The sequence below is a fragment of the Cannabis sativa genome, chromosome 8, assembly GCF_029168945.1.
Source record: "Cannabis sativa cultivar Pink pepper isolate KNU-18-1 chromosome 8, ASM2916894v1, whole genome shotgun sequence".
NCBI lineage: Eukaryota > Viridiplantae > Streptophyta > Magnoliopsida > Rosales > Cannabaceae > Cannabis > Cannabis sativa.
This window is the reverse complement of record NC_083608.1, coordinates 16,333,198-16,350,502: the sequence shown is the minus strand read 5'-3', so window position 1 is coordinate 16,350,502 and position 17,305 is coordinate 16,333,198. Positions and strand designations below refer to the sequence as shown.

General features: G+C 30.9%; 2 protein-coding genes across 3 annotated transcripts; one reads left to right on the top strand and one right to left on the bottom strand.

Moving 5' to 3' along the window:
* Positions 1-1,157: 1,157 nt before the first annotated feature.
* On the top strand, positions 1,158-2,723 carry LOC115699690 (uncharacterized). The gene has a single exon (XM_030627213.2). The coding sequence runs from the start codon at positions 1,450-1,452 to the stop codon at positions 2,350-2,352; it is 903 nt and encodes a 300-aa protein (XP_030483073.2). The 5' UTR covers positions 1,158-1,449; the 3' UTR covers positions 2,353-2,723.
* A 7,783-nt stretch (positions 2,724-10,506) lies between these two features.
* On the bottom strand, positions 10,507-14,364 carry LOC115698646 (alpha carbonic anhydrase 1, chloroplastic). Of its 2 annotated transcripts, XM_030625777.2 has the most exons (6): positions 13,699-14,364; positions 13,401-13,615; positions 13,176-13,282; positions 12,046-12,148; positions 11,772-11,954; positions 10,507-10,931 (listed from the first exon to the last, which is right to left on the bottom strand). In XM_030625777.2, exons 1-6 carry the CDS (start codon positions 13,778-13,780, stop codon positions 10,797-10,799), a joined length of 825 nt encoding a protein of 274 aa, XP_030481637.2. In that variant the 5' UTR covers positions 13,781-14,364; the 3' UTR covers positions 10,507-10,796. The 2 variants fall into 2 exon arrangements, with proteins under 2 accessions (XP_030481637.2, XP_060958452.1); XM_061102469.1 differs by lacking the exon at positions 10,507-10,931 and having other exon boundaries at positions 11,609-11,954; positions 13,699-14,362.
* Between the last annotated feature and the right edge of the window lie 2,941 nt (positions 14,365-17,305).

Here is a 17,305-nt window from a genome sequence, read left to right as displayed (position 1 = left end):
GTCTATTTCACAGGCCCAGCCTTGGATTAAGGCAAGCTAAGCCCTGGCTAAGGCAAGGTACGCCCGTGTCTAGGGCCTACCCAAACACAGGGCCCAAAAAACTAATGTATATTAACTCATTTGAAGAAAAAAATTTATAGTTTGTAAAATTAGGCTCGACCGTACAGCCCAATACCCCATTGAATTATAAAGTTCAAAGTAGCCCAAAATTAGTTTGTAAAAGTATGCTACCGTAAAAGCAAATCAACTGTCAAAAGAAGAAAAAAAAAAATGAAAGATCCAACTTTTTTTAAGGGAAACTTACAAAAATACTGGAATTTGAGTTAACTTTTACAAAAATACTGTCACACGGAAATATTTTCAAAAATACTGTGTTTTTATAAAACACCAGTAAAACACAAAGCATGACAACTCAAAACAACAGTAGAACACTAGTAAAACACCAGTAGAACACCAGTGAAAACTTAACACAGTATACTGCAGTATGAAACTTATAAAAAAATACAGTAAAAAAGTAAAAAATACCACCTGACAGTATTTTGGTAAAAAAATGACAAAAGTTAGTATAACATGTAAATTTCCCTTTTTTAATTCTACTTAAAGTAGACTAAGCTAGGCCCATTATGTTTTAAGATTGGTCCTGCTATTTCCTAGTCAATTCTTTGAGTATTCGTTATTGTAGATAAATATTTATATTTCATATATCTGTTAGTGTGTTCTTATTTTGCTCGAATACTTACTATTTTTAGTGTTGTTTAATTTCTTCTGACCCCGTATACTTAAAAAAAGAAAAAAAAATTATTTATATATCATATACTAACTAAAATAGTGAGTGAGCTAATCTCCACCTATAAAGATGCAAATAATTAATCTTATGCAAATTATTTTGTCATTGGCAAAAACACAAACCCACCTAATAAAAAACCAAACCAATAATTGAGAATTCCATGTATATTAATTAAAAAGTTACACAATGAGAGCCAAAGAGCCAAGCCACAAATTAACTAAAGCTCAGCTAAGCCGAGTGAAGACCTCAGAATAGATGATGACAAATATAAATCATAAAAATGTGAAAAAAAGATTTTGAATAAATTTGATTATTTATTTCTATCATCTTTTAATATTTATCTCTTTGAAACTAACGAAGCCACCATACCAAACCAAGCATGAGTCAACAAGTTGAAACTCCCCACTCTCCCTCTCAAAATAAATAAATAAATAAATAAAACTAATTTTAATTTTTATTTGAAAATAAATTTTTGTTATAAATTAATTTTAATACTGTGTGACAAAAGAGCAATAAAATCCCAATTAGAATATTAATAATAAACTTAGAACTCCATTTATAAAACACCGTCTTCTTCCTTCTTCGACTCTCTCTCTCTCTAAAGACTCTATTAAACTTCTCAACATTCTTTCTCTCTCTAAAACGCTCGTCTTCATAAGAAGATGACTCAAGTGGATTTGGAAACTCTAGTTTCGGCTTGTGCAGGCGGCGGTGGAGGTTCCATGGATCGGAAAATCGCCTGCGAGACACTTGCCGACACCGCCGAAAAACCACCGGAGCAAGACTCTGGTGAACCGGAGGTACCGCCGGATTTCCCTCCGGAGTCTTTTTGGCTCTCGAAGGATGCAGAGTACGACTGGTTAGACCGTAATGTATTCTACGAGCGTAAAGAATCTCAGAAAGGAAATTCACACTCGACGAACCTAAATCCGAATTTGAATCCAGGATCAAACTCGAATTCGCAGCGATTCTCGATGAATTTGAAATCGAAGGCGGCAATTATCGGTCTTCCTAAGCCTCAGAAGACGCATTTCGTCGAAGCGAAAAATCGGAAGAACTGTAAAGCAGGGAACGCCAGGCTTTTCCCTAAGCGATCTGCATCAACCGGGAAATCGGACGGTCCGATGATCGAACCTTCGTCGCCGAAGGTCTCGTGTATGGGACGTGTGAGATCGAAAAGAGACAGAAAGCGTCGCTGGAGGAAGAATCGCCAAAGATCGCTGAAATCATCGTCCGAACCGGCGGTGGAGAACGTTAAACCGGTGGAGAGACGAAAAACCGGATTCTTCGCGACTTTTCGCGCCATATTCAGAACCGGTTGCCGAGAAAAAGCAGACGACGGAAGCTGGAGGCCGATACCGATTTCCGACTCTCACTCGGGAGATAGTGTATCGACGAGAAATCACGATTTCTCGGGAGTTGATATCGACGCGCCGTCGTTCGAGTCTCATCCGAGGCGGAGCGTGGAAATCGAAGCCCCCGGTTTGGGCGGTATGAATCGGTTCGCGTCTGGACGAAGATCTAGTTCTTGGGTCGGTGATTCTTCTGGTATCCACGTGGCGTAATCTGATTGGGTGAGAATCGTTTACTTGCGGCGTCGATGGCGCGCGCGTGCCTGTGGGACCCGTTGGAGCCAAAGTTAGTTGAAAGATGGTCGTGATTGGCAGTCTGTGTGGGACCCAATTCCATTTTAAAATTCTCGTTAGGTGACGTGGCACGTTCAATTGACGGTTTGCCCAACTCTTTCGTTAACGGTAAAAGGAAACTTAAGATTTCAACATTTACGTTTCCTTTAAATATATATATATTTTTTGGTTTGTAAATAGGATAAAATGTTTTTGTTGGAGTGCACAGTTGTAAATTTTCTATTTTATTTTTTAATAAATAATTTTTGTAATTTTCAGATTTTGAAGGAAGGAATATTTTTCATACAAAATTATTATTTTGTACTGGTGACCGCAAATTATGTTTATGAATGTTTATTTAAATATATAAATTAGCTGGATAATTAATAATATTGATATATTAAAAGGAATTTTCACCGAAATATAGGAGATCAATTGTGAATATCTGATATTTCTTCAACTGCAAATCTCCAAAATTTTGAATTATTTTTTTTAAACAAATTATAGTTTTATGGAATATATTCTGATATTTCTGAGGTTGTCTCATAATATTTACAAACAATATTTGTATCCTTTCAATTCAAAACTGATTGCTAAGCTCATCTAACAATTTAATTAAGTAAAGTTATGTATTTCTACAAATTAAACATTTAATTTAGTCTAAATAATATTGTATTAATTTATAAACATAGTCTAAATACTACTTTTTTCTCATAAAAAATAGGCTTAAGTCTATATTTCTCTTATCTAACCTCAAAAAGAAAGAAAAAGGGAAAAGTGGATATAGAAATAAGAAATAATAATGTCAATTATTTTTCTTTTAACTAGTAATTATGAGTGAAAATAACAATAATATGGCTTTGTACTACTTTTCCTTTTAGTTATTTTTCTATGAAGTCGTAAGATGATTTTTAAGGAGAAAAGAATTATGGGAATAAATTATCAAATTTATTTTTGTCAAGTAAATACATTGGTTTCTTTTTGGCATTTATTGTTGATGATACAACACTAAACAAACTCTAAACTTTAACGGTGTGTATATATATATTTGTTTGTTTGTATATGAGCTTCATTTTCAAATATAATATCTGGAAATTGCCGTGGGATTGGGTTAATTAGGGATGGGGCCATGTTGAGAGTTGGTGCCTTTGACAAAAACTAAGTAGCAGTTAAATGCTATTATGAATAATTTTGCCAACTAATACTAAATTGTAATTTTGTTCATATATTTTTCTACGAAAATGACCACTCACTCCACATAAATCAACACTCATTTCCCCCTAATTTAGTCAAAAATTGGTAGGAAAAAATATGAATAAATCCAAAAATAAGAGTAGTGCTACATACCAACAATGTAGTTATCCAAAATGGCATCCAAGAAATAAGAAATATGAGTTTCTTGAGTCCTTGAAGGTAAGGTGGTTTTTTCTAACTTTTTTCTTTTCAATTTAAATTAATATTATTGTGATTTATATTAAAATATGTGAAACTTCATATTAAATATTGATTATGTCAAGTAACATTGGCTAGTTAAAAAATTATTATAGTTGTAGAAATGGCCTAGGCTTAGTGCAAATAATTAAATAATTAAACACACATCATCAAAATTCCATGTTAAATATTTTCCTTTCATCCATATCTTTCTAATTACTTCTAGGTTAGTCATTCATTCTTTACCATCATCATCTTTACAACTTATACTTTGCAAAAAGTCCTATATCAAATTAGTCATATTAATTATATTATTATTATTTAACCTTGTTTTCTCATTATATCATCTAGTGATTCTATTATTAAGTTTCAAAAATTGACATAAAAATGTGATAATATATGTTTTGTCATAGGTTTTTTTTTGGCATGGCTGTGCTAGTTCTTTCACAAATATTGCTAGCACTAAGGATTGGTTGCACCACTTCATGTTTTAATCAGCGTAGCAACTTTACAATCATTTTGTATTTCTATTTGGATTAATTAAGATTTTTTCTCCCTAAACTTTAAAAAATACTAAATTAAATTCTTGAATTTTTCGTTAAAAATTTTCTCTGAACTATTGAGATTGTTAGATTCAAGAAATTCTGTCTAATTACATTCAATTCTACTAACGTGACAATTGTACATGTAATAAATCGTGCCATCCAAACTATGATATCTACTAAATTGTGCCCCCAGAACTTTGACATGTATCAAATTATACTCCCTAAACTTTCATCCACACCAGGCTTCTGTTAGTAAAATTAAACGAAATTGAACAAAAGTCATTGAATCCAACAATTTCAATAGTTCGAGAAAATTTTTTAACGAACTGAGAAGTTCAGGAGGCATAATTTGCTATATATCAAAAATTAAAGGGTAAAAATTCTAATTAGCCAAAAAAAATATTTATGAAGTATTTTATTTCTTATTTTGTGAAAAAGAAAAAATAATGAATGAAAATATATATAAGGAAATTCCATGATGAATCTTATTGAAAAGTTTATCATGCCTTTTTTTTAAGTCCATATAGGTATAATTGTTTACATGAAAACTAGCTCTAATGACGTGAATATCAATGTTTGACACGTAGCAAAAAGAAAACATTTATGGAGTTAAGTGTCCCAAGTCATGGCAGTCAACTCTAGGAAGGGTCATTAGCCCTACGCCTAGGTTGACTTTGGCGACTCCAGAGTGAGTGTTTGGATCCCCGCCAACTTGTTTCTAACTCACCATCCTTCAGTATTTTGAACCAAAATGTCAAGAAGAATCCAAGTCTGAAATCTGAGAACTAAAAAAAGTCGAAACAACCTCCTGAAAGTCAACTTGGGCGCCTAGGGTTTCACCCAGCGCGCAAGTTGACATCCCGGGCTAGGATTTCAATTTTTTAAGTCCGTCTTAGTGCAAATGGCTCAAACTTTATACTTAGACATGAATAAGACATGCCACAAGCATGCTAGAGGCACCGAAATCAAAATTAGAACACTTCCCATTAGAGACACCTAGGCACCCGATGCCCAGGTCGACCTGGTGATGCACCCAACGCTAGGGGTGTGTAGAAAGTCATCCAATCTAATTACAACCGACCGATCCAATCCCAAACGATCCAATCCCAAACGATCCAATAGAATCAGATATCCAATCATAATTGGATCGGATCATATGTAAATTTTGAAAATTATCCAATCGGATCGGACAAACCGATCCAATGGATAACCGACTAACCTGATCCAATTATCATCCAATGGTCATCCAATTATATTTATATATTTTTGAAATAGATTTATAATTTTATATATTTAATATATTTTATTTAAAAATATATATTAATTAATTTAATATATACATTTAACACATGAGATTAAAGAAAAAAAATCTTAGATTTAAAATGTTAATTCTCATTTTCCTAAACACTAATAAAATTGTCAATACGTATTGAATAAATTTTATTTTTTTAACAGTTTTATTATGAGATCATGAAAATTAGATTGGACTAAACTAATGTTTATTATATATATTGGATTATTAAGTTTTAAATTATGTTTTTTTACATATATATATATTTTTCTTTTTATTGAAATTAAATGGATCAAATCCAATCTAATAAAAAACAATTAATGCATCTAATGGTTGGAACCGATCCAATCCAATATATCCATTGGATCGGATTGGATCGGATGACAAAATTTTATATCCAATAAATAATTTGATTGGATCAGTTGTGTCCAAATTCATTAGATGTAATCCAATAAATACCCCTACCCAACGCCAAGTTCACATGTGGGTTGTTACTAAGTCTATTGGGTTCAAAGAGCCTCTAATTGGAGAAGCATTAACTTGTGAGTTGGCTTTGAGGATTGTCTCCCAATGGTCCACTCTTTTGTTTTGGTTGATAATGATTGTAAAGTAGTAATCAATGCTATTAATGAGATGATTCTTATATGGGAGATCCACAGCTATGTCTCTAATAGTAAGAAATATTCTAATTTTTTTAGGGTTGTAACTTTTGTAAGACTCCACATGAGTTTAATTTTGTTGCTCACAATACTACTCAATGGGTGTTGGTTAAGAATATTATTCCCAAGTGATGTCATTTGTAATGATCGTATAACTATTTGTATTTAATAATTTATATATATCATAACTCACTTTCAAAAAAAACCTTAGTGAATGTAGCAGTGCTACAAATTTCTATGCATGTGAGCTTTAACATTTGCTTTTGGGCAATACAAAGACTTGAAATTATCTCGAAAACAATTTGGCGTGAAGTCAAAAAATGATTCTAGGCTAGGGGAGCACCATATAAATTTTCAACAAAATTATCAACAAAAATTAACAACACAAAACAAAACATGTTCCTTGACCCTTGAATGAGAAGAAAAATAGTGGGATAGGTTATGTGATACCAAATTCATAAAAGTCTCCCATATTATAAAATGTAATTTATAATGTTGCACATCAGAGCTGTTGTCCAAGGTTCTTCACTTCAGTCAAGAGGCCTTCCAATTTTTTTTTTTCTAAGAAAATAAATTTCTTTTAACATTAGTCCATAAGGTCTCAAAAGGTTTATTTTTAAAAGGATTGAAAATTTTAATTTTTTTACTTTTTTATTGTAGGACAGAATTTTTTTCAAATATACTATATAAGTTTTATATTGTGCACCGTGTTAATTTTTTACTGTTATTTTTTAGTTATTCCACTGTTGTTTTTAGTTGTTCTGTTTTGTATTCCACTGTTGTTTTATAAAAACACAGTATTTTTGTAAAAATTAACTCAAATTCCAGTATTTTTGTAGATTTTCGTTTTTAAAATTTTGTTCTAAGCCCATAAAAGTTTGAGATGGTCCTACTGCAAAGCGGCTTTGGAAGGGGATAAGTTAACAATACCACTTTTTTGTATCCATTAATTAAAAAATACCTTCATATTATATTTTATTAAAATATACCTACTTGACCTCCAACACTCTACTTAACTCTAGCATATAATTTACATTAACCTAAGAGTCTAATTGGGACATCATCTATAAAAGTGGGTATATCTTAAAGGATATAAAAGTAGAAATAAAAATAAAAACAAGTAAAGTAATACCATGTAATTTTCTCCTTTAGAAAACAAATAATCTCAAAGGAGAGTGATAAAATAATGCAAAATTTTCGTGTGAGGTGGAGCAGCAAGGGCAACTGTGCCAAACCCTTAGTTGAAGAGGCTCCCAATTTTTTTTAATGAGCTGATTAGTTTCAAAGCAAAACCCCAACATGCCAAATTATATTAATGGCAATGAGCTAAATTTTAATGACAACCTATATGAGAAAGTAATATGTTTATTTGTTTGATAAAAAATAAGAAAAATGTGAAAAGGTATCATTAGTGTCTACTGTCTAGTATATTTTTAGGTGTCGTATTGCTAGTAGTGTAATTAAGTACTGGTCTCATATAATTTTAATTTTTTTTGCTAACAGTTTCATATAATTTAATATAATAACTTTAAAGGAATATTGCTAACTAATCGAGGGAGACATATCTAAAAAGTATTGGATACCACTGATGTCCAATAAAAATGTGAAAGGCTCAACAGTTGGCAACATTTGTTTATTTTTTTTGACAAAATACCCCATTTAAAATTTTTTTCCCTAATCCCTCAAAAACTTGAGAAGCCTCAAATAATGCAATTATAAGTTTATTAATTAGTATATTTGTGATGTAACAATTATCTAAGAATGGAAAGTGAATATTCTACACTGTTATTCCATCAAAATGATGAAGAAAAAAATATGGTGGAGCTAAATCAATTTGATACAAGATGAAAATCATGCTGACTACTATGGAAGTTGTTCTAGTGCTCTTGATGAGAATGTTCAACATCTACTAGAACTCAATAATGATGATATTATTCATGACATCAAAGCCCAAGGATATGTCACTTTCTCAACAGTTATGATCTTTACATCGATATTCCATTTGCAAGGAAAGATAATGGCGAACCTAGAAATAATTTTATCCATTGGGGCAAAATTTGAAAAACAAACTATGAGGGGCATAAGTGTAAAAATTTACACAAAAAGGACTCGATTGTAAAGAAAATTATTTACAATTAAGGGCTAAAATTATATAGCTAAAATTAGACTAATGGGTAAAAAATTAAACAAAGGTTGAAGAAGAGGAGGTACCAAAGAAATGGCTTAACTCAAAATATTTTTAAGTTAAAAATGGTAGATGAATGAGAAATCTGTTTGTCTCTAGTAGTGCATGAAAGGCTTTAATAACAAAATTTTCTCCATAATTCTATAGATTTTTCTTTGGAGAAAATTCAAAAGTATATATCATAAAATTGAAGAAGAATCAATTCAAGAGAAAGTAATAAAGATGAAAATTCTTTTGATGTAATATTATTAAAAAAAATAAAAAGGCAATGTCATGAACAAGCCAAAAGTCTAATAAAAAGAATTTTTTCAATTTAGTCTTAATAAGGACAATGGAAACTTTAATAATTCCAGGAAAACAATAAATAACCTAATTAAGGATAGCATGTGTTTTGTCTACGGGAAAGGGAACTAGATATTGTGGGTGCACAAAGATTACAATATATAATATATATATTTATATATTCCATTGTGAACAACTATGTAATACTTCATGTTGATGAAATTTCTCCCATTAATCTATGTTGATGAATAAATTTAGTCTAGTGTCAAAACAAATTGATCAAGAAGAACAATTGAAACGTCAATATAGATATGATAATAGTATAAAGAAAATGTAAAATTAAAACTGTGTTTCAGCACTATTAGAGTAATTAGTTAGATTTCTGGTTAAGTTAGCTTATTGTTACACCAATTAGTTATGTTGTCCATACAACACAAAGTTTATATAAAGGCATGTAATTCACTAATTCAATGACAGAAAATCATTTCTTTTTATACTCTCTGTTCTAATATGGTATCAGATGATACACACTAATCTTTAAGATTTCAATTGAAGAATCAAGAACAACATCATGGTAAGAACTCGAGCTACTTCTTCGGCTACTACCACTGATCAAGATTCGGTGATCGATGCCTTAACAGCTCCACCACCATCATAACCTTCTACCGATGATCAACTTCGAGTTGATTTCTTAACTCCAAATCTGCGCCCAGAACTCGTGGATCGACATGCATATGCCTTCACAACTCCACCACCATCATAGTATTGTATTGGATTAATATTATTTAACAGAATACTGTGTTTAATATTGACTTGTATTAATATCTTGTGTAAAATTATATTATATTTACCATATACTCGACCAAGGGCCAAGTTGGAGTCGAGGTTCAGGTTGGGGTTTGGGGTTGGGTCAAGGTTCGGGTTTGGAGTTTGGGGTTTGGGGTTAGGGATCGGGGTCCGAAGCCAGGTCGGGGTCCATGGTCGGGTTAGGGTCCAAGTTCGGGGTTCGGGTCCAGGTCCGAGGTTGATTCTTGGTCTGAGTCTGGGGTCAAGGTCCACGGCCGAGTCCGGGTCTGGTCAGGGGTCCGAGTCTAGGTCAGGGTCCGAGTTCGATATTTAGGACCAGGGTTGGGGTTTGCAACCTCAGACCTTTTGTAAATATTATAATTGAAGCTGATACAGATCATATGTTATGTATTAAATAATACGATTCACATTGTATTAAAATTTACGGTCGTAATCATTAATACAATTCAGACTTGTTTAGTATGTTGTATTGTATTGTGTTGGATTGTATTGTATATTAGTATTATTTAATACAATACTATGTTTGGTATTGACTTGTATTAATAGATTGTGTAAACTTATAATATATTTTCAATAAACCTGAACACGACCCCCAACATCGACTACGGATCGATACATAATATTAAATAACACAACTTACATTATATTAAAAACTTTAGTCGTAGTAGTTAATACAATACATTGTTTTATCCAAACATAGTATTATTTATTATTTAATACAATACGACTCTTATACGACCTACCAAACGAACCCTACTATGTTTTATTTAAACGTAGTGTTATTTGTTATTTAATACTATACGACTCTTATACGGTCTAACAAATAAGTTCTTATTTTTTTTACCAGTGTATTTTTAGCATTTCTTACCAAAAAAAAAAAAAAGTTTTAGGGCATTTTTATAGATAAATAGGTTCTAAAAGTAAAATAAACTCAAAGCCCAAATCTCACTAATGTTGAATTACATAGATGAAGTTAAGAATACCAAAAACCCCAAGCTAGAATAAGGAAAAGAAGAGTGTTTAAAACAATCTTCTTTTCTAATATAAAGTACAAATACCACTCATCTTAACACATATATACATATCTATAAAAACAGCACTATAATAATTGATATCTCCATAGCAATACTAATTATTGTAACTAAGATTTTTTTTCCTTTTTTTTTTTGGAATAATTTTAGGTATTAGTGGGGGCCAAGGTCCTCATACAACTCAACAGTTCGGCCATTTAGGGGTTGGCAAGGCCTTGCATTGTTCTTACAATCTGATTTCAATGGTGCTTTAATTGCAGCTACTTGCTCATGGGAGATGCTCCTAACCTGCCAACCATTTACATTTCAATTCCACAAATTAATTAATAATTGAAAAATACATCCTTTCAATATATATAGAAGAGGTATTTTTTTTTATATTTTCTTTAATTAAGTAGCTAAATTAAAAATAGAAATTCAAATTTCTCTTTTATTATTCGCTATGGACCAAAATTTAATGGTTTAATATTTTTAAAATTAATATTTATACTTAAATTTATTTAGGTTCCATTAATAGATAATACTCATTCAAAAATAATCCATATATATATATTGTAGTTATATTCAACATATTCCTTCTGCTTTCTAAATGTTTAGAATAATTTACTCTACTAATTGCACTTCTGTTTTTTTAAATATTGTTATTGTAGGAATAAAAGTGACACTTCTACTATTGTTGTACTTTTTATATATGTTATTATTTATTTATTTATTTTTCTAAATATTAATTAGAATTTTTCTCTTTTAAACTTTGACATGTATTAAATCATACTTTCTGAATTTTCTAGGTCGTTAAAAATTACTCTTAAACTATTGAAATTATAGGATTTAAAGATTTTTGTCTAATTTCGGTCAATTTTGCAATTGTCCATATTCTAATCATGTCTCCTAAACTTTAATATGTACCAAATTATGCTCTTGAAATTTTCATCCAAAATTCTTAAATCCAATAATCTCAAACATTCGAGAAGAATTTTTAACAATTCAAATTAACCTTTTCGAAATAACCTTCATATAAGGTATGAAAGGTGTTGAGAATTTTGGATAAAATATAAAGTAGGTAGTTAGGTTTAGAAGATGTTTGTAAAATTGAAATGAATTAATTAGTATTATTATATGTGTAATTACCTTTCCAAGGACAGTCCAAGTGACATTTTCATAGCAAGGAGGAGTGGTGAGAGAGCCAACATATCTGTAATATTTTCTTGTGTTCTTTTTAAGTAACTTAAGATCTAAGGTTCCAAGTGGTACATGAGCCTCCTCATCCCCTGCAAATACCTCCTTTGACAGCTCCTTCATTTTCTCCTTAATCTAAATTATACATACATACATTTTTATTATAAAACTACATTTTATATTACTTTTATTCTTATTTATTTAATACATAGATAGATGGATCAACCTTCAAGAGAAGTGGATCTGGAGTACTGTAATTGAACAGAATTGCTATAACTGAAAGGCTGTGATCTTCTGCTTGGTGAACTAAATGTAGCTCCACTGGGTATCTGTAATTTTCATTTATTTCAAAAAAGAAAAAAAATTGATTTTAATAATTGTAATAGTAATTATATGAGGAATTTTTACACTATATACTAATATTTTTAAATTTTAATTTTTTTTACTGTGGGGCGGAATTTTTTTTTCAAAATACAATATAAATTGTATAATGTATACTGTATAAAATTTTCACTGTTATTCTACAGTTGTTTTTTAGTTGTTCCACTGTTGTTTTTATTGTTTTACGGTTGTTTTATAAAAGAACAGTATTTTTGTAAAAAAAATTTGTTTGACAGTAAAATTATAATTTTCTTTTATCAAAATTCAGTATTTTCATAAAAATCCAACTAAATAATAAGGCAAAGGCGTGATTATTGGGCTCAAAGTTTGTTAAGTTTGGCCCAGTGATCATTCTTAATTATGTCTGGGCTTAATTTAGGCCCATTTTGATCCAATATCCCAAATAACAGTGTTCTCTCCAAAATTTCAATACTAACAATAAAATCGGAATAAAATGAGTTGAAATTAAAATATATCGAGTGGGATGAGATGGGGCCTAATTTTCGTAAAGAGAGGCCAGTTGCCAAGTGACTATAGTTTATAGTTACTTATAATAAAGAAGATTCAGCAGATCTTGTATTTTTCCACTTAAAATATTCTGACAAAACATGTAAATTTTAAGGTCACTCACAAAAATAAATGTATATTTATTTATTACATGTGAATCGTACAACAATAAGAATTTAATTAGAACAGTATATTTGTCCCACCCAAGTGTTTAGGACAATAAATTATTAACATAAATAAATTAATTATTCAAAAACAATAAAAAATTTACATTTTTACAGAATTTTATTTATATTTTACGTACATTTTTTTACGTTATTTTGTGAGACATAAAAATAACAGTAAAAAATAAAATATAAATAAAAAAATTCATAAAACTATAAATAAAAAATTATGTTTTTAAGGGTATTGTGTAAATTTTTCTTAAATAAAAGACATAATTAAAGAATAATAATATAATAAACATACCGAACGCCATTCAATCGGTGCTCAGAGGGAGAGTGCCAATGCATTTGCTTCAAGCTATATTTCTTACCATTCACTTCCATTGATCCTGCGTCTCCTTCATACTTAATCTATATATATATATATATATATATAATTTAACACATTATTATTATAATTACTAATGAAAATTACCCATATAAATAGTGTTATTAATTTAATAGTAATTATAATTATAATAATAAGTACCCCAACGTTAAATTGATTGTTGAGAAGGGTGGCATTAACAGGGACGTAGTTTCTGATTAAGGGCTTAAACACTTTGGAGCGAACCACTTGGTTTTTGAGAATGTTCAATGGTGATTGTAGTTTACCCTTTGCACATTCACTGTATTCTGGGCTCAATTTTCCCCATTCTCTAGGCCCATGATTACCCATATATCCAAATCCTGCTCCCTTATTTTCTGTACATAATTAAATCTTAATTATAATTATATATATAGTGAGTTAGATTAGAGTTAATGACTTAATTATAAAACATATGTACCTGTGATGATTGGGGATGATGAGGCACCAAGAATGAGCAATGTTACAACCAAAGTAGAGATATACACAACTCTCCAATTCATTCTTGTTATTATTTGTATTTGTTTTTTCTTTTTTGAAAGAAGAGAAGAAGAATAAGAGAATGATCTTGGGTTGAGTTTAGTACACTAGAGAGATAGTGTATTATTGGGTTGTGATTAATTATATATATATATGTGTATTTTTGTATGTATATGAATATGAAGCTATGTAGTTTGTTTTTGGTAGAGTGAAATAATATTAGTGGAGTGAATGATTGAGAGTATTTTATGGTAAGTATGGGGATGTGTTGTGTGTGTGTGTGTAAATGTTGGAGATTGTATTGGAGTGCCTATAATTCACAACTTTTTGCCTATTTATAATAGAAAAATACACTTTGTTATTATGAACCTCCTATGGTTGGGTTCACTAAATTTCCCATTTTGTCCCTCATGCATTCATTTTAATTCAAGAATGTTCGTTTCATTTGCAGTTTATAACTATAACTAACAAAAAGAAAAATTATATGTTATAACCACTTTTTTGTCTTTTTGTTTTGATAAAGGAAAAATATATGTTGGAAGGTTTTGATGAGGATGATTGGATTGAAATTGAATAAGAGAATGTTTTGAACACTATCCAATTCCATTTTCAAGTCATTTGTGTTGTAATTAATATAAATATTTAAACTTTTTTTTTTGAGATAATATAAATATTTAAACTATATTATTATTATGTAATGAAAAATAAATTAATTTAAATATTTTTTCCATTTGTTTACGTGTTTGTACATTTAATGTCAAGAGTCATTAACATTAATTAAGAGGACATTAATATATAATTAATGAAGTGAGGGTGATTGGGAATTGAGATGAGACCAAGGTTTGAATTTGCATCTCTGACTCTTAATTAAGTACAAATAGGGCTGAACATCGGGTGGGTTTACCGGGTTTCGGGTTGGCAGGTTTCGGGTTCACGGGTTTCGGGTTCAAAAAATTGAAACCGAACCCGGACCCGAATAGGGCATGGGTTGGCGGGTTGGCGGGTTGGCGGGTCACGGGTTGGCGGGTTTCGGTTGGTCGGGTTTAGCGGGTTGGCGGGTTGACCCGGTCAACTCAGTCAACTTGGTCAACTCTTTAAAAAAAATTAATTTTTTATTCAAATAATTATTTTTTTGTATTTTTTTATTTATTAAATTAAGCATATATAATATAACAATTTGTTCATAGTATCTATTATTGAAGAAAAAAATACATAATCAATCCAACCAACAAACAAACAACCTATTTATCAAAGATTCAAATCAAACATCATATTCATGTTCATGAATCATGATAAAAGTGAAAACTAAAATATTTCAAAATACATTCATATCCAATATTCATAGTCCATAAAAATCTAAAGTCCATATTACATATATATATATATATAAAGAGTAATAAAAGAAATATATATAATATATTTATAAACCGGGTTGGCGGGCGGGTTCGCGGGTTCAACCCGAAACCCGGTACCCCTAAAATCTCAACCCGCCAACCCACCCGAAGGGTACCGGGTTGAACCCAACCCGCCCGAAACTTTTTTTAAAAAATTTTTTTGCGGGTTCACTAGTTCGGGTTCGGGCGGGTTGCTCGGGTTCGGGTCAAACCCGTTCAAAATGTTCAACCCTAAGTACAAATAATTATCTTATAACATGCCTTGCAAAAAAAAATATCTTATAACATGTGTAAGACTTTATTAAGAAAAGAAAGTTAAATTGCTCAAATAATAAAACTCCAATTTATTATACAATACAAAGTTTTTTTTATATTATTTTCATTATTACACAAGAGATTACTTGTATATAAATGAAGATTGCCTTTAATATAATTTAATTTGGTTGAATATAAGATGAACTTTATCCAACCTTCAAATGATTTTTGATCTCTCTTTCTAGAAATGAATTTGCTCTCAAATAATCCTATTTATTACCTTTAAAACTTATTTATCTTCATCTACCTAGTTCCTACATGATTATTTTCACCTTTTCTTATACGAATTTTGAAGAGAGAGAGAGAGAGAGAGAGAGAGAGAGAGAGAGAGAGAGAGAGAGATAATATAGTATTTTGTCATCATATTGTAACTTTTTCATAATCGTTTAGTCAAAGATCTTTGTAATAAAAAATTATTTAAATTTTTATGGATTTTATTAGCAAATCATAAGTGAAACTTGATGCATAACGTTTATTTTTTTAATAATTATGTAAAGTGATACACTTTGGTTTGTATTTAATATAAAAGATGAGAATTTATACAAACATAGTCAAATATTAATTATTATAAACACACTAATGGCATCCCGTTTCCAATCGAATAATTTATAAGTGAAATGGTTCCTGTTGGAACTTTGTATGAAATATGTAAAAATAGAAAAGTGAAGTGTGTGAGTAGGAGTCCCACATGGGATAGAAACACTACATTTTAAGTGTATATCTAGTGCAAGTTTGAAATATGGGTTTGGGCCCCAAGGGGTACCCAGTTTTGCGCGCATGGGTGAGGACTCACACACTGGACCACCACACGCGCGCGCGCCGCCTTCCGTCCGACCGATCCGGGTTGGCGGGTGAGGTGTCACTTTATTTTTTGAAGAAAAAAATTATTTAATTAAATAAAGATTTATTTTTATTTATTTATTTATTTATTAATTTTAACACGTGATCAGAAGAGGTAAAACGCGATCAGTCAATGATCCGCCTTTCCACGAACGATAATATTACCGTTTTCTTACCGTTTTTTCTTGGATCGACTTCTATATAAGTCGTATCAGAACAACGTAAGAATACATCTTTTCTACATTAAAAAAAAATTCTTTTCTTTCTTTACGATTTTTCTGAGAGCAAACAGTAGGGTGTTACAGAGCGATACAGTTCGGTGCAGAACGTATCGTACTTATACAGAGGCTGTTTTATCCTGGGGACGCCGTGGTTGCTAGACTGCCGTGCACACTTCGGGCAGAGCCGCGAAACGTCTTAAAGAGAGCGACATTGTCCGCGACTCAGCCAGATTATTCTATCGGTAATTCGTTCCAATTTCACTGTATTTAATTTCGGTATAACAGTTCCACTTTTAAAAAATAAGATATGATAATAAAAACATAATGGTGCTACATGCAAACTTTGAGTGTTACTAACAATAATAGAAGAATAATATAAAAACAAAGACATATATTTTAGCACCGTTCTAGTGTATTAGTAGTGTTGCAATAACTTTCTCTAATGACATTTATTTTTTCTAAAATATTTTCACTGTGTATTAATGCAAGGATACGATTGATTCCACCAACCAAACATATTATTACTTTTCAAATATTTTTAAATTATGGCCCAAAAACAGATAAATACATATGGAGACATGCACCACTCAAATATGATCATTTTCTCTATGACAACACATATACATAGAGAGAGAGATAGAGAGAGAGAGAGAGAGAGAGAGAGGGAGAGAGAGATCAGAGAGAGAGAGAGAGAGATCAGAGAGAGAGAGAGAGAGAGAGAGAGAGAGAGAGGTTGATTTTGATTTTGATGAAGTAAATGGTGTGGGGATGGTGTGTT